At 42.6% G+C, this 25,206-nt stretch overlaps 1 protein-coding gene across 9 annotated transcripts in view; it reads right to left on the bottom strand.

Moving 5' to 3' along the window:
- ADAT1 (adenosine deaminase tRNA specific 1) overlaps positions 1-22,169 on the bottom strand; it is a 44,776-nt gene extending 22,607 nt beyond the window's left edge. The window contains exons 1-11 of one of the 9 annotated variants that reach the window (XM_019710727.2): positions 22,075-22,169; positions 21,272-21,498; positions 18,907-19,097; positions 18,538-18,606; positions 17,540-17,594; positions 16,961-17,091; positions 13,534-14,152; positions 11,151-11,296; positions 10,535-10,634; positions 5,108-5,194; positions 673-2,388 (exon numbers count right to left, since the gene is read on the bottom strand). In XM_019710727.2, coding sequence (XP_019566286.2) covers positions 2,256-2,388; positions 5,108-5,194; positions 10,535-10,634; positions 11,151-11,296; positions 13,534-14,152; positions 16,961-17,091; positions 17,540-17,594; positions 18,538-18,606; positions 18,907-19,075 — 1,509 coding nt within the window. In that variant the 5' untranslated portion in view covers positions 19,076-19,097; positions 21,272-21,498; positions 22,075-22,169 and the 3' untranslated portion in view covers positions 673-2,255. Of the gene's footprint in view, positions 1-672; positions 2,389-5,107; positions 5,195-10,534; positions 10,635-11,150; positions 11,297-13,533; positions 14,153-16,960; positions 17,092-17,539; positions 17,595-18,537; positions 18,607-18,906; positions 19,098-21,271; positions 21,499-21,849; positions 22,052-22,074 lie in introns of those variants that run through there. The other 8 variants (XM_019710711.2, XM_074314555.1, XM_019710720.2 and 5 more) reach the window with 8 other exon arrangements.
- Positions 22,170-25,206: the final 3,037 nt, after the last annotated feature.

Here is a 25,206-nt window from a genome sequence, read left to right as displayed (position 1 = left end):
TGGAGGTCCACTGTGCTACTCTATTTTTGTGTCTATTTAAAAATTTCTATAACAAGTTTTTTAAAAAAGTATTTAAAAATCAGAAGCAGGTATCAGTAAAAACACATGCTCTAATTAAATGTATGAAATTTGAGAACATGCCAATATTGCAGAGATGTGATTTTAAGGTACAGCAAAGATTCTAAACTTGGTTTTTAAGAGATTAAAGTAAAATGTAGGAATTTGATGTCTAAGAACCACCTTTTGTTCTTGAGAAAACAGGCAAAGCCCAAGGGGAAGCTGCCTTTCACCTCTAGCTTTCAGGATTTTCCCAGTCTCTGTTCTGATGTCTAAAATTAGGGGTGCTTTTTACATTTAGACTTGTTGGTACACATTTGACAAACTTGCCATACAATTGAGGAATAAAAAGACATTACCCCCTTACATTCTCATATAAATCTTTATCCTCTGAAATAGAATCTCATAAGACACAGATACATAACCTTTCGTGGGCAAAAATTCCTGCCGTCGCGGTATCCTAACTGCTATTATAACGCAGGATTTGGGGTCAGGCAAAGGATTTCTGATTTAAGCAGCACATGGGAGAGCCCAGCCTTCAGGGAGTGGTGTCTTTACCTTTCTTTCCTGCTATCTAAAAGGATTTCTCATGGAAAGAAATTCAAGGATAACTTGTTAGACAAACATGTATTACTCCTGTAATTAAAAAAAATTTAAGAACATATGCTCACACACAAACTTTTATGTGAATATTCACAGTGGCACTACTCACAGTAGCCAAAAAGTGAAACAAATGTCCATCAACTAATGATTGGATGAACAAAATGTGGTATAGCCATACAAATGAATGTTATTTTTATTCCACAAAAAGAAGTAAAGTACTGATTCATGGTACTGATTCGTATTATATCATACATCTTAAAACATTATGTTAAGTGAAAGAAGCCAGTCACAAAAGATCACATATTGTATGATTCCATTATATGAAATGATTCCATTATATGAAACGTTCAGAACAGGCAAATCCAGAGACAGAAAATAGATTACTGCTTGCCCTGGGGGCTAAGAAGCTTGGGGGGGTGGGGGGTGGGGAGTAACTGCTAATGAGTACTGTACTGGGTTAAACACTGTCCTCCCATATTAGAAAAAAAAAGTTCTAAAATTGATTGCAGTGATGTTTATATACTTTGTGGATATAGCACTAAATTATATGGTATGTGAATTATGTCTCAATAAAGTTCTTATAAAAAATATTTAAAGTCCTATAGAAATGCCAAAGAACTGACAAGGACCCTGAAGAATCCCAATGTGGACAGTATCATTTTCAGTCAATAATTTCATGTGTGAAGAGGTGGAGTTAAATATTAGATGTTAGTTAAAACAGGATTGATTGCTAGGTGTGTTCGTGATTTGCTATAGGGACTTGTGGCCTTTTAGACTTTCCACTGAAAGTCATAGAAAACCATCTCCAACAGGCTTACTTAAAACAATGGGTATTTATCTCACACAGCTGAAGTCCAGGGTGGGCACTAGCTTCAGGTACCCAAACAAGGTCACTAGAACTTGGATTTTCTTGGCTGCTTCTTTCTTTGCTTCCTTCATTCTCAAGCTGGTTGTATCTATGTGGTAGGCAAAGTCCCAAGATTATGTGGTCCCTATAGCTTATGATTCAAGAGGAGAATCTTTTCTGAAAGCTCTGGTAATAGTTCCAGGAATGTCCAGGGCTGGCTCACAGGGAGTAAGGTTTTCTTCAACCAAGTCTCATGGATAGAGCAGGAAAGGGTGGCTCTCTGAAGGAAGAAAGGCTGGGGGTATAAAATATATGTCCACTATACCAGGCGGAGCTCTAGAACTTGCAGAGATTCAAACATCATCTCAGCCCAATAAATACTTGCCGAATCAATGTAGGAACACACAAAACAGAGCAACTGTAGAGTACGTTTAAAGCATCACATTTCAGATTCTTATTCCGTATTTTAGAGAAGCAATAAAACACAAGTTAGAACAGATACCGAGGTCATTAGCAAGATGCCATTTCAGCAGAGAAGCACTTCAATCCAATATAGATTGTTCCATGTTCCAGAATTCCATCCATCTTACACAAAAGAGATATGCTGATCGGGTAGATGGCAGATGTTTTGTTCTGACTTAGCCACAAGATAAAGGTAAGGCTTGTCCCTCATAAAGGAAGAAGCTGGTCTGGCACGAAAGGCTGGAAAACACCTTGCTACCAATAAGTTCTTTGCAAATGTTCCTACTCATTTAAATTGGTGATAATCCGGTGGGTTTCTGATCCAGGATCCAAATGCCTGCTTCCGGAGTGCACTCCAGGCTTCCTGGTAAGTAGACGCAGCCTCTTTGTAGTCCTGGTATGTCTCAAGCTTCCGCACCCTAATGCACACACACCGTCAAGCACACAGGTTCTCACTGAACAGCTCACCGCCGTGGCCAACAAGACACCAGAGTGATCAACTGGACAGATTTATTACAAGAGACTTAGGAACAGGAGGGTTTTGGTATGCTTTTCTAGAGTGACTGTCTCCTTCGTAGGGAATTCGTTAGAAAGTAATATGGATTAAAACAGGTAAGAATAAACAGAATGCTAGTTTTGTCTGGTCCTGGTGAAATCAGATAAAACAAGAATAATTGTAGCTACTTTTTGGTTTAAAGTTTTCTAAGCATCTATAATTTCCACCGGAGGATACAGCCATTAGAAACTTCTTGCCTGCATTTTTCCCTAACAAACCAAACCACTTTTTATCCATATTCTCCTCCTATGTACCTCTAACCAACACCCCTTCCGAATCCCTTAGCCATCTCTGATTGTTAAAAACTGGCTGATATGCTGAGTAATATTTGTAGCACTTATACCCAGTTAAAATATTTTCTTGTGACAAAGATTCTCTCCTTTGACCAAACCTGAGTCAGGCTCCTCCAAACCCTCTTCTCGACTTGGACCTTGAGCTCTGTCCTTGCATCTTAGAGTCGAAGAAACTGAGATTCATGCCTTATTGATCCAATTTTACCCTGCTTCTAAGTTGTTCCTTAGCTCACTTCAGCAGAGCAAAGTTGCTAATTGTAGCAAAAACTGATTTCAGTTATTTGATCAATTTTGTACAGCTTTTTGTTAGTTAATGGGTGGGATCCATACACATGACAATGTTAAACTTTACCTGAGCCCTGAGTTCCTAAAAAACAGCTATGATTGAAAAATCTCCCTCCCACCCTTCTGTGTTCTGGGAAATGGTTGCCTGCAAAGACCTGCCTTCCCCACGACTTAGATAAGACTCACGGATGTCCCATGGTTTACCCATGACAACCAGACGCAGGCCCTCTTAACTCCCATTCGTCGTCTCATAATGGTTAGCTGAACCCACGGACTAAGCTTGACAAAATACCTGCTAACTTGACCAAATATCAGTTACACGCCCCTCCTTGTGCTGGAGCCCTGAACTTCGACACACCCTCAGCCTGAGGCAGGATTGGAGTATTTAACACCCCTTAACAGCCCCTCCGGAGAATCAATTGACCACAAGAAAAGACATCTCCTGTGCAACTGTCCCTCCACACTGCCTATTCATCTCACTCTCCCATTCCAAGTTCTGATAGCCTTGTTTACCCCTCCGTATAAACGATAACTTCCAGTCTGCCTTGGAGAGGCTTACAGAGCTATCATTGGCGTGTTCTTGCTTTGCATGAGTTCTCTTATTATAATAGACCCCCTTCTCTTACTGCAATAACCCTTTTGAATAAAGTCTCTCCTTACCTAAGTCCAGGTATGTTTTTAAAACACACAATGTATGGAAACCCACCCAGTTCTAGTTTGATTCATTTTTTCACATAAGAAACATGCAAACTGACCATGGATGACTGGAGGGCATCAATATTGACCAGTCTGCATGACGGTGATAACAGTGGCTAGCCTCTTCATATAGAAGTTTCTAGCTACTACTTTGCTTCCCCACTGTTGTGTAAGAATTTGGCCAGTCTTTGTTGCCAGTTCCTGGGCAGGAAACTCTAACCCCTTAAGAATTTTCCAAGTGAGAGGAATGTATTTGTTTTCATGGTGGACCCCTCATCTCATACCTCAGTTTATATTTAACAAGGTGACTCATGGTAGGAGAGTTTCAGGATTGGGCTGGCCATGCCAGAAAGACCAACCACAAGATTAGAGAGTTGGAGCACTGAGCCATCTGATAACAGTCTGACCTCCTATTGTGGGAGGAGGATATGAAGATTGAGTTTAATCACATCATGTGAACTACACTTCAATCAATCATGCTTATTAATAAAACCCCAATAAAAACTCTGGACCCTAAAGTGCAGGTCAGCTTCCTGATTGGTGATACACAGTGATGTGCTGAGAGGGTAATGCAATCTGAGAACACAGAAGCCCTATTGTTTGGGACCCTCCGAGACCTCACCCTATCTGTCCCTTCTTTTAGTGGCCCTGCCTTGCACTCTTTACAGTAAAAGGTAATTTTAAGTATGTTGCTTTCCTGAGTTCTATGAGTTGTTCTAATGAATCGTGGAACCTGAAGGTGTAGTGGGAACACCTGAGTTTGTAGTAACCTGGTCAGAAGTGTGAGTGGCTTGGGGGCCCTCTGAGCTTGCTGTGGCTGTCATCTGAAGTAAGGGCAGTTAGTGTCCGAATTGCACCCACCCACCTGTCCCTGAAGTGGTTTTATAGTTCTCTACATTCCTGTTTGGAGAGAGATTTAAATCGTGGAGCTATAGTTCACAACCACTGATGTGAACAAAAGAAAGAGAAGAGAATGACGTTCCTAACAGAATATATTGGTCTCCAAGCACTCCCATTTCCACAGCATTCCCATTCCATCTAGAGGTGGAATGCAAGGAGGGCCTGGAATGGGCCAAGACCCAATTCTACCCTTTGTCTCTTATGACTGTACCGCCAAACTACCCATCCTCCATACCTCAGCTCGTACACCAATCTGCGAGTGGGGCTATGGGGATGGAAGAGCATGTGGTCAGTAATAAGTGCCCACTGGCCTATTGAACCACCACTCCTGTCAAAGCTTCCTGGCATCCACAAGCCAGAATTAAACCAGAAATCTTCCTAAGAAAAAATATGGGTTAATAGCATCACCTGAGGGAGTCTGGCCACTTGTCCTCTGAAATACTGCTTAGAAGTTTCTGGAATGATCTAAAGAGTTCCACTTTGCTGATTCGAGATCTGTTTGGAAAAAGACAAAAATAATTTATTAAGTGTTTACAGTGTACCAGATTCCTGTCAAAGATACCAGGCTTCACACGGTATTTACGTTAGAATGTGCCAGAGCCCCCATTTTCACCTGTGTCTGGCAATGAGAAAACCTAGACCTGAGTATCTGATTAGGTTGATGCATTTTTATGAATCTCTTTTCGTTTTTTTTTTTTTGTATGTGTGTGGTTTTTTTTTAAGGAGGGCACAACTCACAGTGGCCCATGAGGGGATCAAACCGGCAAACTTGGTGCTACCAGCACCACGCTCTGACCAACTGAGCTAACCGGCCATGCCCCAAAAATGAATTTCATCTTAAGAAATATCATTAGCAGTGAAATTATCAAGGTAACAGGTTCAAACGGGGTAAAGACAGAGGTGGAATTACTAAATTCCCCCCAGGACACCTATCAGCCACGTTGGCTACCTCCTTTCAAGGGAGCTGGCCCCTTGGGTAATACTGCTTACAAGAAAACATTGAAAGCTCTGTTTCCGAGACCCGAGTGTTGCTCCCTGTATGAACTGTGGTTATGAAGTCCACTTGGACGCACCACCTGAGGCAGAACCTCCACACTCTCCCTTTGGGCATCATGGGGCTTTGGAGGCCAATCCTTTGCTTCTAACATCAAGCTTCATGGAGGTCATAGTTTGGAACAGTGAAGGAAGTGAGTCTGAATTTTTTACCAGCCCATATGGCCCTTCTTGGTTTGGCCCATCCATGTCAGCATGGCCTGAATTGTGTGTGCCTCCTTCCTTTCTCTTATACATACAATTCATGAGCTGATCTAGACGTTGGGAACTGCTGTGTGTGCCTACAAAGTCTGGGCTCATCGTTACACACCACACCCTTCACTGTACATGCAAACTGTACCATCAGCTTGGACACAGTGGCCATACTCATACATATGGAATAAGGGATTACACAGTCTGCCAAGAGGCTGCCTTACCTGGCTGGGACCCAGCCTACAGAACGGAATCACTGCTTAAAGCAGAACCCTGAACCCTCACATGCTGCTCTCCCTGGGCCTTAATTGTGGTTAAGTGGCTGCTGGCACTCAGGAATATTAGGCTGCTATAACATTAAAAAGCTCCAAAGCCAAAAACCTAATGGAACGCATCTCATTAACAGATTAAAGGAGAAAAGTAATATAATTATGAGAAAAATATATGCAGAAAAAACATTTGTTAGAATTCAATATCTATTGAATGACTTAAAATCTTTTACAAACTAGGGCTAGGAAAGGTATTTAAATTCATACACAGTATCTATAAAAATCTACAGGAAATATATGTTCTTAAAATCAGGAATAAGACAAGGGTACTTGCTATCATTGCTTTTATCCAATGTTATCCAAAAGGTTCTGGCCAGCAAGACAAGAAATAAAAGGAAAAAGCATTCAAAAAAATCCAAAGCAAAGCCACTATTTGCACATGAGTGTGATACTGTCAGTTCTAGCCAGCACATAAGTCAAGAAATAAAAGGAATGGAGAACTGGAAAGGAAATACCATTTGCAAAAGATTATCTATATTAAAAAATTCCAAAAGAATTCCCAGATCAATTGGTAGAATAATAAGCATTAGCAAAGTTGCTGAATACAAATATTGACTGTGGCAGAGAGAAACAAAAGATTGGTTGCAACAGCAATGCCCAGAAAATGCAACAAAAAGAAATTATATAAAATAGCATCTATAGTAGCCAACCGCTAAGATGGTGATTCTTGCCTCCCAGAATTCATACCCCTGTGCAATCCCCTCCCACACTGAGTAGGGCTGACCCGTATAAACATTAGTAGATTGCAGATACAGTGTAACTTCTGAGGCTGGGTCATAAAAGACACCGTGGCTCCTGCCTTGCTCTCTTGGATCACTTGTTCTGGGGGAAGCCAGCCAGTGAGTTGTGAAGATGAACACTGGTAGCCTATGGAGAGATCCAGGTTGTGAGAACTGAGGCCTCCTGCTAACAGCTAGCACTGAGCTGTCAGTCAGTCCCATGAATGAGCCATTTTGGAATTGGATCCTCCAGCCCCAGTCAAGCCTTCAGATGACTGCAGCCCTGGCTGACATAATGGACTGCAACCTCCTAAGTCCCTGAGTCAGAATTATCCAGCTAAGCTCTTCCCAAATTCCTGACCCACAGAAACTATGAAATAGTAAATGTTGGTTGTTGTTTTAAGCCACTAAGTTTTGGAAGTGTAATTAATTACACAGCAACAGATAACTAATACAACATTCAAGGAATAACTCTAATAAAAGATGTGAAAGATTTATATGAAGAAAATTAAACTTCACCAAAACATATGTAAGACCTACTAGGGAAGCTATATATACCTATGTAATTTTTAAAAGATTACACATTCACATTGTAATCTTTAAAATATCACGTTGATATTTTCCATCTAGCACTATCTTTAATCTAACATACTTAGGTATACTTAAAGTTATTTTTTAACCCCTCACCATTTTCTTTTATAATCCAATGAGCCATGTAATGATTCGCTAGGATGCTCTGGCATCTGGACAGAATGGAAAGAGGATTTGCCACTTTCGGGCAAAGGAATATGCCTACAACAGGCAGAGTAAAATTAAGCTTCTTAGAAATGAGGGTCCTTTATCTGGTTCCTATTATCTCATTGCTTTTAAAAACCAGGAAGACTTAAATAAAACAGTCCCTTTTAGTGATGCATTAGCATACTAAATGTCTCTAACATCCCAGTCTGACTTTATATTCCCTATAGTTCTAAAGAATGTGGTCCCCGGATTCCAGCATTCAGGAATGAGCAGTGAGAAAACCTACTTTCTCCCCAGCAGCTGTTGGTTTTTAGAATAAAAGTGACTGATTCTTTCACAAATAATATGAAGCTTTACTTGATAATTAAAGAGGAAATTGATCTTAAGATGTCTACTGCAATTCCTGCACCATGTTAGAGGAACTCTCTCTCATTCAATTCTCACAACTTTCCTGTGCAATAGATACTCTTAGTTATTCTTGCTTTATTGCTGGGGAAATGGAGGCTAGGAGGGGTAAAGCAATGTGCCCAAGTTCACACAGCCAGGAGAAAAGGGAGCCAGGAATTAAACATCCATCTCTTAAACTACAAAGCGTCTGCTCTTTCTACCGTATACATCCTCCTTGTATGGGGTCTGCCTTCTAAATGGAGACAGCCACAATGTGCCAGAGACCTCAGATCATCTCCTCCAAGGTCCCTGTCTTACAGATATGAACACACTGAGGCCCAGAGAGCAAGTGGACTTGTCCAAAGTCACCCAGATACCTGGAGACACAGCAAGGGTGACGACAATAGGAGGCACTTCCAATCACACAGAAAGCACTTATGTGTTAGGAGAAGCTGGAGAACAGCACTAGGGGAATCTGGAGAAAAGATGGTAATTTTGAGCCAGAAGGCGGTGGTTGAGCTGAGCTTTTAAAGTAAGCGAGTGTGTGGATTCATCGTGAATCAGGAAATGGAAACCACAGTCAGATTCGTGGGGCTGGTATGAGTTGCCTGTCACCAGAGTTCAGCAGGAAACTTGTGGTTCCTGTCCCTCGTGACCTGCTCTGCTCACACACCCATGGTCTCCTGAGAGGTGCTAATAATGGTGGCCTAAAGCCAGGAAGGCCCTTCAAAAAACTGGTCCAAAAATCTCTACCCACAACAATTTTGTAAATCTTACTCAATCCTAGGACACGAGTCTCTCGGTGCAGCTCAACCCAGACTGAGATGGATATGCCTTTGGTGGAGAGGCCACCCCCCACAGTGCCTCCCACCCTCAGGCTAGTGCAGACCACCTATGGCTCAGTGAGAGGAGAAAAGCAGCGTGGATGAGATTAGCTGAGCATTTAGCAAGAGAAGAACCAGTAATGTAGATGCATGAACCTCCAAACACACAACGATGGAACCTGCATCTCATGTCCAGCAGGTCTTAAGCTCTACACTGCAGCAAAAGCCAATCTGAATACACGAAGTCCTATTTCCATGGTGCCCTTTTTGCCAGTTCAATCGCTGTGGAGGTTCATAAGTGACTCGGGTTCCAACCTTGAATTACTAAATCAGAATCCCTAGTGGCAAAGCCCAAGAAAGTGTTCTTTTCAAAATATCCCAGGGGAAAGAATTTCCCCAAAATGGTGCTGTAACAATTGGATACAAAAGAATGCACCTGGACCCCTACCTCATACCTTATAGAAAAATGAACTCAAAATGGATCAAAGTCCTAAACTTAAGAGCTAAAACTACAAAAACTATTAGAAGATAACACAGTAAATCTTTGTGACCTTGGATCAGGCAGTGATTTCTTAGATATGACACCAAAAGCACAAATCACCAAAGGAAAAAACAGATGAAATGGACTTCATCAAAAGTTTTAACTTTCATGCTTTAAAGGATACTGTCAGAAAGTGAAGAGACAACCCACAGAATTGGAGAAAATATTTCTAAACACATATCTGATAAAGGACTAGTGTCCAGAATATATAAAGAAATCCTGTAACTCAACAATAAAAATATACCAATTTTAAAAATGGGCAAAGGATCCGAATAGACATTTCTCCAAAGAAGATATACAAATGACTAATGAGTACATGAAAAGATGCTCAACATGATTAGTTGTTAGGGAAATACAAATCAAAACCACAATGAGATAGTTTTCACACCCATGAGAATGGCTACAATAAAAAAGAGATAATAACAAGTATTGTAAAGGATGTAAGATAACTGAAACTCTCATACATTGCTGATAAAAGTTTTAAATGGTGCAGCTGTTATGGAAAAGTCTGGCAGTTCCTCAAAAGTTAAACAAAAGGTTATCATATGACCCAGGAATTCCACTCCTAGGTATATATCCAAGAAAAATGAAAACGTATGTCCACCCAAAAGCTTGTATACAAATGTTCATAGCAGCATTATTCATCATAGTCAAAAAGTGAAGCAACCCAAATGTCCTTCAGTGGATGAACAGATAAACAAAAGGTGGTCTATCCATACAATGGACTATCATTCAGCCATAAAAAGGAATGAAGGCCTGATACATGCTACAACATGGATGAACCTTGAAAACATTATGCCAAGTGGATGAAATTAGATGCAAAAGGCCAAAATTGTATGTATGATTCCATTTATATGACATACCAAGAATAGATAAATCTGTGGAGACAGAAGTAAATTAGGGGTTGCCAGGGTTTAGGAGAGGAAGGTGTAGGGAGTTAGTGCTATTGCATGTAGGGTTTTCTTTTTGGAGAAATGACAATGTTCTGGAACTAGAGAGTGGTGCGGCGTGAGTACACAGCCACTGTCTCCTTCCGCCCCAGTATGCTGTACCTGGCCTGAAGGCTTCTGATTCCTTTCTTTGTTGCTCCCTGTGGAAAGCCATTGGCAGTAACATCCAACGGCTGCTCAGGAACTGCACTCCAGCTGATGGCTATGAAAAAGATAAAATTCTGGGGTTAAAACTGTTCAGTTTTCTATCCATTCCAGAGGTGCTTTAATAAAAACATTTCCCTGTCTCTGCAGACCCGAGAGCTCGATATGACGTCAGACACAATGACTGCCAGTCTGACACGCGGCCTCCGGACAGTGTAAAGTGGTTCATGATTCCCCACCGTCATTACCCTATCAGCTAACAATCGTTGGGCATCTATTATATGCTAAACACGGAAAATGAATGAAACAGAATTTCTCATTTAATTCTCATGACAACCCTGATAAATAAATGATATTCTTATATGAAGATAAAGAAATTGAGGTTAAGAGAAATAGGTTGCCCAGGGTCACACAGAACATGAACTTGACCCAGTGTGGGTGTCTCTAAAGCCCACACTACTGACCATTTGGGTGGTAAACTGCCTCCCCAGGCTGGGAGGATGCAGCCCCTCCCAGGCCACTCCACCGTCTGGGGACAAGTTACTCCAGGGCAAGTGGAACCTGGATCCTTTACCTGCTCCGCAAGGAACAAGTCGGCCTGGGCTGTCAGCCCTTTTTGCCTGCATTGCACAGCGGCTCTGCTCAAACAGTAAATCTGACTGCTGTATTTTCACTTCTTGAACTCCAAAGCCATTGGGTAAAGCCGAGACGTTCTGACACCTAAATGTGAGGGAAAATGCATTCAGTTTAGGCACACTCCTGGAGAGGGTATCTAGGACTGTGGACCACACCACTGCCCCTACGTCTCGGGAGGCAAAGGCCTTAGGAGGTGTGTGGATTTGTTGGTTTATTTATGGAAAGGGAAATACAGGAGGGTGTGACAGAATAGAATCTACATTACATGAACCTTATGGCTGCAGGAAGATCCCTTCTCATCACTCTGAAGTGGTATCTGTGATTTGAGTCACCACCCCTCAGTGACTTCAGTAACACGAAAAGCCAGCCCTTCCTGATATCAGCTTTGACAGATCTGAAAACCTTAAGCAGGAGTATTAACTTGTTGGCATCCGCTTCCTAGGGAATCCTTTGAACACACCGGAAACCAAACTTATCCTATAATATGAAAGCTTCATTTTTTTCTCTTGTATTTTTCTACACAAACTAGACGCCAACACAGTGCTGGACTAGACCTAAGCAGAGAGCAACTTAAAGTCTAAGAATAGGGAAAACATGGAAAACACAGAAAACGTTTTGGGCACAGTGACTAGGGTTACTTTTTTTAAATTTAATATATTTACTGGGATACAGTTTATATCCCATACAGTTTACCCATTTAAAGTGTATAATTCAGTGTAATTTTTAGTATATGTATAGAATTGGGCAACTATCACCATAATCTAAGTTTATAACATTTTCATCACCCCAGTAAGAAACCCCCCACCTATCAGCAGTCACTCCCCAAACCCTTCTCCAGTCCCTGGCACCCACGAATCTACTTTCTGTTTCTATGGATTGCCTATTTTGGACATTTCCCTACATGAAGTCATACATTATGTAGCTTCTTTCACTTGGCATAATGTTTTCAAGGTTCATCCATGTTGGAGCACGTGTCAGTCCTTCATTTGTTTTTGCAGCTGAGTGATATTCCACTGTATGGATAGGCCACCTTCTAGTTATCCATTCACCAGCTCTTGGACATTTGAGTTGCTTCACTTTGGGGCCGTTATGACTAATGCTGCTATGCCCATTCATGTGCAAGTTTTTACATGGATGTATGTTTTCACTTCTCTTGGGTATGTACCCAGGAATGGAATTAGTGGGTTAGATCCTGGGGCTACTTCCCGGAATTGGCTTCAGGGGTGGTCATTTGACACAGGCCCACAGGCTTCCCCTGGCCGTGGCTTCATCCCACCCTCAGTCACTACAGCATTCATTGGGTTTGGCTACCTTCTGTGGATGGGAAAAAAAGGGGTTCTATGGAAAGTAACTTCACAGTGTGATGTGATTATAAATTCCTAACTGGGCAGGTCATGGTGGGTAGTCACACCCCAGGCATATAACTTCTTTAGTGAAAGGTTTTAAGCTAGCCCTGTCCATTGTTCTAGTGCATCTAGGTTAACAAGCCTTTGAAATACCACAAGTAATACCCCTTAAAGGGAGTAGTAGTCCTCAAGAAAGCACACTGTCTTGCTAACCAAGACACCACTGTAATCCAATCCCCCCCCTTGTTTTCTCCAATCTTCTTTATGTTCCCTCCTTAATTTCAAATGCATAAAAGAAGATGCAAACTATTATTCTCGGGAGCATCTGAGATCTTGCTCCTGGCAATTGTTGTCAGTTTGGCTCAAATAAACTCATAAAAATTCTCTATAGGTCTAGATATTTCTTACGTTGACACTTCAGGGAAACCGAACTTGAGTGATCATCCTTTATCTTTTATCCTTTTAAAAATTAACAGTAATATTTGCGAGTTTAAAAATTTTTTAACAGCAATATATGTACATTGTAGAAGAATTAGAAAACAAAAAAATCAAAGACAAAACTACCCATAATACCACAATTCAGAGGTAATAATATTAATACCTTTGTGTAGTTCCTCCTACAATTTTTTTCTATGTGTATATACACTTTAAGACCAAAATGAACTCATTTTAACCTCTAAATTATTCTTTAAACATGAGGATCTTACCATGTTAAATATTCCTCAGTAGGAGCCTTAACAAAAACCACTAGGTTTCCTATTGCTAGCCATTTCAGTCGTTTCCTTTTCTTTTTAAAAAATGACTACACACAAAGCTAAATGTTTGAACACTTTCTCAGTTATTTCCTTAGGGCAAATTCCTAGCAGTGGAACTGCTGGATCAAAATGCATGGGTATTTCTAAGGCTCTTTGGACATACTCTCAGACTGCTTCTCGGAAAGACTTCCAAAGAAGCCCTCCCTCCCTGCCCTCTCACCTCCTAATGAGTGCTCTCTGCATGGCTTCCTGGCTGTACGGACACTTCCCGATGACCACAGCTGACAGGTAGATGGGCTCTTCTAAAAAGTGCATCAGCAATGCCCCTTGGCATCCGAGGATGTTCCACCGTGCCACCTTGTCACTGCAGGACATGGAGCAAGTCCTGTCTCCCCGGCCTGGCTTCACTCGGAGCAGCCCCACCTGGTGATACGCAACACCAGGCATCCCCGAGTCTCCAGCTTCCCCAGGCACACACTTGGCTCCAGTTCTATGAACATCCACTACGTTGGCACCAGCAGGGGCCATTCCAGTGACAGCAGCCAGTTCCCCTGAGGTGAGATTAGAGCTGCTGACACTTGGTGGGATCGGGCCACTTTCCTGATTGCCAAAACTCTGACGGTGAGCCACACCATTGGCGACTTCTGTGGCAGGAGTCCCGGGCTCACGCCTCATCTTTTTGGTCACAGGACTATCTGGGCCTTCACATTTCCTTTTATCTTCAGTAGGTTTCAGGTTACCACTGGCTTCCATTGATGGGTTATTGGCCCAATCTGTCCTGACCGGACAGCAAGGCTGATCTTCACACTTAAGCATCGGAATGATGGAGGCATCCCCACCTGCAGGAGAAGGAACGCCCTAGATCAGTGGTTCTCAAAGTGAGGCCCCTGGACCAGCCATATCGGATCCCTTAGGATCTTGTTAGAAATGCAAATTCTTGGGACCCACAGTAGATCTGCTGCATCAGAAACTCTGGAGGTGGTACACAGAAGCTTGTGTTCTGATAAGCTCTCCAGGAGATTCTGATGCAAGCTCAAGATTGAGAACTACTGTTCTAAACAAAGCTTAATTCTATTCTCCCAGCTAACCTGAGATGAGATCCTTGCCCCAATTTCCCTAATAAGAATACTCTGGGGCTTTTGTTGAAGACCCTTTCCAGACCCAGTGAGTTAGAATTTCTGAGGGGAGGGGGGTCTGGAAAACTGAATATTTTAACAATAATCCCAGGTAATTCTTATCACAGGAAATTTGGAAATACTGGTCTAGACCACGATTTCTCAACCTCTGCATTATTGACATTTTGGGCCAGATAATTATTTGCTGTGGGGTCTGTCCTGTACATTGTAGGATGTTTAGCAGCCTCCCAGGTCTCTACCTATTAGATATCAATAGCACCCCCCAGTCTGGCCATCAAAAGTGTCTCCAGATGTTGCGAAATGTCTCCTGGGGAGCAAAATAGTCCTGAGTTGAAAATCACGGGTTCAGAATGAGCAATTTCCCAAGTGCATTTTTGATGAATGTTATCCCACACAATGTCTTTGAAAACGAAAGTGGTTTCATGGTTAAATAAGTTAGGCAAGGCTCACAATTTCCTCATTGCAGAGGTATATGTGCATATCCTCAGACTAAAAACTCGACAGTAAATTACACAGCTGGTATTTCCACATGCTGGTTTAGAGATTTCTGACCTATTCTGTGCTTACATGGAATCAAAGAAAACCAGAGGTCAGCAAAGAGCACAGCTTCCCCTTGAGAAGGGAGCTACTTTTTCAAGCACTAACCTAATGTGTGTTGCTTTTCTAAAGTGTGTGAATAATACATCTGTAGCTTTTATAAACCAAGAGTGGGAAAGGAAAGAAGTGGGAGTGTTGCCAGAGAGGCCGGCTGGCCGACTTCCAGAGACCTCACAAGGTGACAGTGACTTTGGAGAATTCACCAGGGCCCACCTCCCACTCCGCAGGCTCCAAAATTTGAACTTGACAGATGCCTGAACTCAAGAGGCTGACTCATGCTAAGAAAACTCACAAATAAGAGCCTGAAGTAGCTGAACCATGCACTAAGTTATCAATTAGTAATGAGGAATAAATGCCAAGGGAGCCAGATAGTCAGTCTCTAGATAGTGTTCTTTCTTTCTGCAGACAAGCCATGGGTAAACATTACATTTAAAAATTTTTTAAAAATGAGCCAGGTAAGTTAGATCAGTGCTTCTAGATTTTGATTTCACAGTAAAATTTCCAGAAGATTTTAAGATCAACAAAGGTTGTCAACTTTTTATTCTATCAAATAAGATCTTTAAAAATCCTAATTACCATTATTTTAAAAAGATTAAAATCGCATAACCTTTAAATGGAAAGAAATTAGCTTTTTGAAAAATTAATTATGTAGTCCTGATTTTCTTCTCATCTGGTCATAGACCAGTACACTCTCACAGAACAGTAGCAGCCTGTGAGCTGTTGACTTATATAGTTTGATTTGAAGGTCAGGCTAGCTGTAGTTCCCGGATGCAACTGTCCCACAATAACCCTACACCTGCCAGCTCAGCCCTGGCTACTCAAAGTCCACAGGCCAACACCATGGGCATAGGCTGGGGACTCATTAGAAATGCAGAATCTCACACTCCACCTCAGAACAACTGACTTTGAATTTGCATTTTAGCAAGACCCCTGGGTTATTTCATAGTTTGAGAAGCACTGAGTTAAGAAACATCCTTTGGTCCTTGGACCAGAGCACCCACTGCTAAGAACAGGGTATGGATGAGCCCTACCTACCTCTGTATGTCATTTCTCTGGCCTTTGACTCTTAACCAACTCTTTTGTGATAGACTCATCCTTTCTTCAGCTATATTTTTTGAGTTATGATCAAGTCTTGACAGCTATTCTGTCTCTTCAGAGTGATTACCTATCTCTCCTCAAGTTACATGTGTTAGTCTTAAAGTTTAATGCTCAGAGGACAATCTTATATTCTTGTTTCAAAGTTTTTAGGGTGAGGAAATCTTACTGCCATCCCTGAGTTGTCTACAACGGGCAGAAATTATTCATAATTTTCGAGTCAGAAAAACAGAGGGTAGAAATGACTCTGGAGACTGGTCTGGTCTTCCTGCTACTGTAAGCCCAGCACCTGAACATCCCCTTGTAACTCATCAAACTTTAACTAACCAGGGCTGTCTACGTTCCCTACAAGACTCGATGAAGGTAAACAAGGGGCTGGTCCTATTCGCTGCTACATACCCAGTATGTCATACTGTACCTGATAAGTAGTAGAATATATTTGTTGAATGAATGAATGGATGAATGAAATGAGTTTCAGGATAAATTACTAGAGAAACCAGGGCTTTGGACTGCTAAGCCCTATTGTTGGTTTTAGACCTTGTGGGATTTCAGCTTTGTTTCCCAGTCCTGACTGGGAACTGAGAAGTGAGTAACAGAATTAGTGAATACTAATACCGTATCAGTGAATACTAATACCACCCCCTTTTCTTGGTGAAAGAAGTGATTAGGCGCACTGGCCTGTTCACAAAAAGGCACTGTCACTGGTTGTAGCTACACTTCAGTCAGCAGTGCTTTTTTTTTGAGAAACATGTCTACGGATAAGACAAATATAAGGAAGAAGACAATGTAACAGTAATCCAAAAGCTTGCATACACTTACAGGGAGTATGGCTGGAGAAAAACACAAACAAGAGGTCTGGTCTGAGTTTCCACAGTCCTCTCTGAGTTCCTGGGACAAAGATGCTATCCTGTTTCCGGGCAGCCACCAAGTGGAGCTGATGGAGAAGGTACCTAATGGGCGCAGGATGTTATCAGAATGAACACTGATCTCCGGGGTACAGGGAAAGACTCTGGCTGGGTGATTACTAAGAAAGAAAGATCTACAGATTTTGGAATGATGCGACTGATCTAGACCAGTGATTCTCAAAGTGTGGTTCCTGAACCGGCGGCATCAGCATCATCTGGAATTTGTTAGAAATGCCACTTCTCAGTCTCCACCTTGGACTGGCTGAATCAGAATGTCTGGGGGTGAGCCCAGCAATCTGGATTTTAACAAACCTTCTAGTGGATTCTGATGCACAGCCAAGCATGAGAACCACTGTCTCGACCCGTGCGATTCAAAGTGTAGTTCACAGGCCAACATAATCAACTTTACTTGGGAGCTTATTAGAAATGCAAATTCTGCCCTCCCTTCCCCCAACTTCAGATTAAATCAGACTCTCTGGGGATGTGGTTTTACCTTTGGAAACTCCTTCTGGCTATGACCTCAGCATGGCTATCATTGAGGATGTCTCCTGTGGCAAAGACAGGACACTAGTGAAGACCGGAATCTAGAGGGGCCTTGGTTCCTAGAAGCAGAACACAGCAGTTTCCCCCAACACCCCGGATGGCCATGTAGCTCCTAGAGGGCTTGCCAGAAAGTATCAGAACCGTTAATGGCAATGCATTTACAGCAGAGTTTCAATTCCGCACTACTGACATTTTGGGTTGGAATATTCTTTGTGGTGGGGGCTGTCCTGGGCATTGTAGGATGCTGAGCAACATTCCTGGCCTCTACTCACTAGAGGTCAGCAGCATATTCCCCTTCCCCGTTGTGACAACTAAAAATGTCTCCAGACATTGTCAAATGAGCTCCAGGGGGCAAAATCTTCCTTAGCTGAGAACTACTGATTTATAGGGAAATCTTTATCTGGAGGACAGGGGTCCAGATCTTTTGTACCCTGGGATCATACTTGTACTCATGGTGATACAGTTCCATGGAATTCAATCCGTAGTGGTCCTGGAACAGCTTCCTCACATACAGGACCAAGGCTAGAGTGGGGGAAGCAAACTCAAGAATGCCTGCGCTAACCAGAAGCAGAGGTAAAGATGCCGTATCTCTAAGGAATTTCCATCTTCTTTTTGGTGCCAAAGTCTCCATTTAATTCAAGATTGCTTTCCGGGGCTTCAGATATAATGTAGAATAGCTAAGCCCAGGGAACTTCTGGTGTGAGCATGAGAATACTGGCCGACTTTCAATCCACTCAGAAAACAAGTTCCTGGTGGCTTTTGCTTCCAGTTTATTCCCATTCTTGAAATGAGTTCTGTCCTTCCAACTGGAGCGACTGTCAGTGTGAACTGAAAGGTCAGCCACCTCAGTAATAGGGCTCCCGTGCCTTGTAGAGGAGGAGAGGGCAACATGGACATCGTTTCCAAAGCTCCCTAGACAGGCACTGCTTAGACTGCATGCGGGCTTACCACTCTTCCTCATTTTGGACCGGCCTATGCATTTCGTTCCTGTTCCCATTGAGACAACTTCCTTTGTCACTGAGGGGAAAAGAAGGAATCGTTACGTTAAATGAGTTCTCAGACGCTGAATGGTTCCCAGTCCTCGGGTTTACTAAGTCTGCCCATTCCTCCAGAGCATTCCCACAGGCTGACCCATCTGTGGATTTGGGTTCCAGGACAGCCATCGCTCACCACCAGAAGTGCTGCGCCACCTGGTGGAGAGCAGGGAAACATGCCCAACACCATAGTTTATATCTGACCACAACCATCCCTGTAAAGCCACGTTTAATTCCACCATTTCTGACAGAGAGTGAGCGTTCCAGACAGAAAGGATCTCACCTCGCACCAGTTTGTTAGGGGAGTCCCAGGTCTGGTCAGCGATAGGCTGTATCTTCACCACAGCAGCTAGTAACGTCCACTCACGGTTGGGCTCAGGCTTCCCCTGCTTGGGCAGATTGATCCTATAGTGCTCATAACATAGGTGCGCAATCTCATCCGCAGTCCACATGGTCTGAGCTGGTGCTGAGGCCCTGATCGAAAACCACCACCATCAGAAGTACAGAAAGGAGGACAATGCAAATGCTACACCCTCACACAAGTGCTTCAACAGATTTCCAGATGTAGCCCAACCGTGTTCATACTGAAGTTTCTGTATCTCTAACTTTATGGGTCATTTTCTCGTACTTCTCTGCCCCTTTCATCTTCCAGGAAAGATTAAAACAGTCTCAGATACCACCAACCCCAGAAGACACTCTATTTCTTCAAGCTGTTCCTTAATATCTGACATGTTTCTAATTAATCTGAACTACTACTCAAAGTGAAAGCATATGAGAGGGAAGTACCCTTGCGAGTCCAATTTTCATTTGGAGATAGCACAGCTCATAGACTCAGCTCAGTTTAGGCAGACTTTCACCATACAGGGTTTATCTTTCCCCAGGCAGATGTTCTTCTTTTCCACCCTCTTTTTCAGGCATTTTATTTTTCTATTTCCCCCACAGTAGATTGGTTGTTTAGCTCCCTCTAGTAAATCTCTACTGATATGCCTATCAGGATAGCAACCTTTAATTTCTCAGATATTTTATGATGCAGAGGGAAGAAGTGACAGGGCCCAGTGGTTTTTCACCAGTCTAGGGTTCTCATAGTTGTGAAGAGTGTGGGCTTAGAGTTACCCTTTCTGGGTTCTAACTATGGCTTTGCTTGTGTTAACTGTGTGTCTGTTTCTTCACCTGTTAAAATAGGGATAATAGTACTATTTAATCCATGGGGTTGTTGTGAGGATTAAATAATATTTATAAAAAGTTACTGCTATACTACTGAGCATAATTAGTGTCAACTGTGATTAGTATTACTAAAAAGTACCTCTGATTTTCCTGACTTATTTGCCTTGAGCTTCTTGCAGGGGAGGGAAGCTGTAATGGATACATAAAGCCATGAATGAAAACCATTCAGCAGATCAGATCTCAAAGAGGCCTAGGACACTTTGCTGGAAACTCTCCCACTCATGACTGTTGACTCTATCAATGACCTCATCTGGATTCAAATGTATGAAAAGCTTCTTAGTAGAAAATGGGATCATCGGTGATAGACATAGCTAAGCATTTTAAAAAAGAAAAAAGAAAGGCTTTACTAAGTCCCAAAACACGTAGCTTCTGAAAACTGATGTTTCTACAATGAGCCTCCTCCATTGTGTTAATTAAACAAGGAGGCCATTAGACCAATGTGGCTCTAATGTCGCTGCGGCCTATGTAAGCCAACCAAGATCTAAGCCTGTAAATGCCTCAAGGTGTGGATGAAAAAAGGGCCACATACTCAACCAGACAAACTCAGGGGAGGCCTACATGGCCAGCCTTACAAACTCAAGAGACTGAAAGTAACCAGAAAGGATGGTCTGAACATAAAAATTCCTAACTAAAAGTGAGTCATGGTGGGGAATCACTTCCTAGGACTATGGCTTCTTTGACAAAGGCCAATCAATCTTTACCTAAGTGAGCCTGTCTACTGTCTTTCTGCTTCGAAGATAACACACCTTTGAAACGTCAGAGTAATCTCCTTTCCCGGACCCCTAAGGGTACAACCCTCACCAGAACAGAGATCACAGAACCCCTCATTGTTATCTTGTTCCCCTGCATACCATCTGCAAGTGCTGTAAATATTAATTAACTATCCTGTACCCACCAATGTAAAAGATATATCTCTCCGTTTTACTTTTTATCCAATCGCAGAAATTCCGCCCCCCCCACCGCTTTGCTTTCTCCCGCCCCCTTAATCTACCACCAATGGATTTCATGTAACCCTCCTTACATCTCCCTTTATTCTTATGTATAACATAAGCTGCAAAACCGCCATTCTGTGGAGCATTTTCTCAATCCCTCAAGATTTTGCTTCCCATCATCATCAGTTTGGCTCAAATAAACTCAAAAATTTTCTACAGATTTGGACGTTTCTTTCATCAGCAAAGGTTACATCAAAACACTAAGGACAATTAGGCTTTAAACTATAGTCAAATAATTTATTTTCTTGCTTCTGCACTTTCTCTGTCTTTACCCTGGCTTCTATCTACAGAATGCTCCTAACCATTTCTGGTTTGGTGCTGCCCAATTTGTATTAATTTTTGCTCAAATAAACTTATTTCCCTCTCATTTCTAGGGGGGCTATCACAGGGCAGTAAATGTTATGAAGGCAGATAGATACTCAGGAAACCAACCTGAAGTTACATCAGAGACACATGTCACAAACCGTAAGAGCTAAGAAGCCATTACTTGCCAGAAGAAACGTTGACTCCCTAAGATGAAGCATCCCAGAACTATATCACTTCATTCATGTAGCTGAGTCTGGATGAGCACGCACAATAGTTCAAATGAACAAATGTTTTTGATGTACTGGGTCCACTAAAATTCAAATCCACTGTCCTAGATCTTGAATAGCTTCTTCCTAGGAAACAATAACTCAGTTAAACAGGCATTTATTTGCCCACAAGACAGCATGTTATGCCAGTTGCAAAAAGCTGAAGAACCCACTTCCTTTTCAAACCAAAGTTAATGCAGGTCGGCTGCCACGTGAGAAATTTAAGCAGTATTGTAAGGTAAGCTTATTTCCCTTCGGCCACCTTCTCATTAACTTCAAAAGCAGACTCTCTTCCTGGCAGGGTCTAGAGGCAGGGGCTGGGCCCATTCCAACAGTTATGGGAGACTCGAGGCCGTGGAAGTTAGGGATAACGTGAGCGCCTGTCTCCTTGGGTTATTAGGGATCAGCTGTGAAGCTACACGTCCCACTCTCACCCACCGCAAGAGCTCTTCACACCGCGGATACTGGCATTTCCATGAAAGGAGCAGCACTGATCCACGTGTCGCATGTCGGGGGAGGCACATGCCATCACAAGCTCTCCTCATACAAAATGGCCTCGGGAAACTTAGACCAAGAGCATCTCACACAGGAGCCCCAGAGCAACCCTCATTCGCGCGCCCCCGGACTCGTGACCCCACCACCTCGCGGACGCTCCCCTCCCACCTCCACAACGAGCACCCTCGGAAGGAAACGGCAGAACTCGCGTCGCGCAACGAACGTGCCGTCACAGAGGCTGTTATTCCAGGCCCCGCCTCCAGAAGTGCGCAGTGCACTCTGGCCATTGTAGTCCTTCAGGGTGGGGTGGTGCTTCGAGACCGGTGGCTTGCGGCGCTGTGCGTAGGAACCGGTGGAATGGGCTGATGGAAGCTGACTCCCTGGTAAGATGTGGTTCAAAGAATAGTACAATGATGTCGTGTCTTGGAACACTAGTCTGAATTTCTGTCTACAATAGCGCTGTCCAATAGAAATGTAATTTGAGCCAGATAGGTAGTTTAAAATTTTCTAGTGGATGCATTTTAAAAAGTCAAACGAAATAGATGAAACTAATTTTAATCATATTATTTTATTTAACCCAATATATCCAAAGTATTATCATTTCAACGTGTAATCCATATGTTAAAAAATACTGAGATATTTTACTTTTTTTTTCATACCAAGCTTAAGAAATCTGGTATTTTATACTTACAGTACATCTCAGTTCGAACCAGCCACATTTCAAGTGCTCAGTAGCCACATGTGGCTAGTCTAAAACCTTCAGGTTGCCAGGTAGTATAGCTGTCTGGGTTGTTTAGAAGCCTGTACAACCCCACAACTGTATACCTCAATTCCTAAAGATGACAGAATTCACTTTTCTTGTTATCACTCCTCAAAAGTTAGAGACAGAAGTACAACTTATTTGATCCCCTCCTCCATAGTTCAGAGGAAAAGGGCAAGAAGCCTCATCCAAGCTAAGGATCCTGTTCCTCATTTCTGTCTCTCCAATATCTTTAATCTGCAACTGACTCCCCTCTTCTGTATGTAAAGAAGTGCTGATCTTGGGGTGGGGGGAGTCACCTTCCAGGGTCCTTTTTCTTGGTACCACCATCAATCTAATCACACAAATGGAAAAAGTGAGTCACCCTTCTTGTCATTTCCCTTCCCTTAACCCTTACAATATAATCTGTTGCCTTTTCCTGTCCAACTCCAATTCTTTTCCACAAAGTCAGATTGATGTTTTCAAAATGCAAATTTATGTCACTCCCCTGCTTAAATACTTCAGTGGCTTTCCAGCACTTTAAAAAATCTATTTTTCAATTATAGTCAACAATGTCATATTAAATGCAGGTGTACAATGTAGTGATTAGACAATTACATACCCTATGAATTGATCACCACCATTAAGTATAGCACCCATCTAGCACTCTTTAACATACAAAATCCCGTAATGGGGCTCACAGTCCTGTATGACCAGCCCTCTCCTGCCTCACCTGGTGGCATATTTCTTTGGGCTTCTGTATCTCTATCTGGTATCATTGCCTTCTCTGTTTTTTCCTACTTAAGGACCTTTGCACTTATTGCCACACCACAGAAAGCCCTTCATCTCCTTTATCTTCCTTCAGATCTCAGATTGAATGTCCTCATTCCTTAACTAGGTAGCTCTGTTAGAGTTTCTCAATACACCATGGACCTCTCCTTCAAAGTAATTACCAGAGTGGCCATTTGATGAATTTTTAAATGGTTTATTAAATGTCTATTTTCCTTCAAGTCTGGAAGCTTGGGACCATGACTTTGTTTACTCCAACACAGCAGTAAACAAATTGTGAGCCTTCAACTGTTTGAGGAGGTAATAAGGACTTTATAATCCTTCTAGCTTTCATCTTGTCATTTTCCCTGCCAAACCCACAAAGCTTTCCACTGCTGCTTCAGTTGGTCTCTATCCCCAGCCTCCTTGAGGCCAGAGAGCTGGCTTCTGCCCCCAGCCTACTTAACAGCTCTTTACCAGTCACTTGTGACCTCATTAATCCACATGCCTTTCCCAATGGCCTGCATTGAAGGTACAGTGGTAATGTTACCTTATCTTGACGCTGTGCCTTCCCCCTTGGTGAAATGACTGTTTTCAGTTTACTTACCACCACCTTGCTGAAGAATGTCCCATGTGGAGATGTTTTTTTCTGAAATATCACTCGGTCATCTACTATCACTGCCAAGTGCTCCTGGAACCTATCTTTCAGGAACAGTAAGGGGTAGGGGAAGGTGCTCGAGACCCCTGAAGTAGTTCCCTGTTAGGTAATTCTGCACTTAGATCATTTGATCAGCTACAGAAGTAGAAACCTCTGGGGAAGTAGACTGGCATGTCCCAGACCAAGGTGCGTGCAGATGTGTTGCTGAGGGGCAAAAATAGGTCCTTTGTTGACTCACTGGAAAAAAGGTTCCCTCAGCTGCCTCCGTGTCAGGGATCAGGGACTCGATTGCAACAGCAGGGCCTCAGCCAGACCCTTGTCATATTCTTAGCCCCACTGAATTGAGCTGAAAATAAAACTCCAGACTGACTAGTCAACATGCTATCCCCACCTGAGGTCTAAGAGGCATGTCAAACTTAGTATATACAAAACCAAATGCTCAACCTTCCCTTTCAAACCTGCCCTGCCTGTCTTTCCCATCTCAGTAAATACATCTACTTTTCAGTTGTTCGGGCCCAAAACCTTGAAATCATTTTTGACTCCTCTTTTCCTCCCAACCCATATTCCATCAGTAATTTCTGCTGACCTCAGGAACACAGGCAGAGTCCAGTAACTTATAACCACCGCCACTACTTTAAACCACCCAAGTCTAAACCATTATCTGTCCACAGCCCCCTGCAATAGCGTTAATTGGTCTCCTTACTTTCACTCTTGCTCTCCACATGCTAACTGGAATAATCTGTTAAAAACACTCCTCTGCTCAAACCCTCCAATGGCTTTCCATCTCACGCATAATAAACTACTCGTCTGCATGGCTTTGGGGGGGGGGGGGGAGCGGGCCTGTGGGATCCAGCCCTCACTCACTTCCACTCACTCCTCTAGCCACACCAGAACCTTTGCTGTTCCTCCAAAATGTGGTCCTCTAGTCTGGATTGCTCTTTTCTCTCAGATCGCTGAGAAACGTTTACCTAGGAGAGGTCTTCCATGATCACATATTTAAAAATGCACTGTCCCCATCCACCTTTCTAAAGTAGCAACTCTGTCTTACTCTGCTTTTGCTTCCATTACCAGAAAGAACATGTTTTACCTGTTTCTTGTCTGCTTACACCCATCCCTCCACCCCACCCCTAAATAA

The sequence above is a fragment of the Rhinolophus sinicus genome, linkage group LG11 (genome assembly GCF_036562045.2).
Source record: "Rhinolophus sinicus isolate RSC01 linkage group LG11, ASM3656204v1, whole genome shotgun sequence".
In the NCBI taxonomy this organism is placed as follows: Eukaryota; Metazoa; Chordata; class Mammalia; order Chiroptera; family Rhinolophidae; genus Rhinolophus; species Rhinolophus sinicus.
This window is presented reverse-complemented; position numbering and strand designations above follow the sequence as displayed.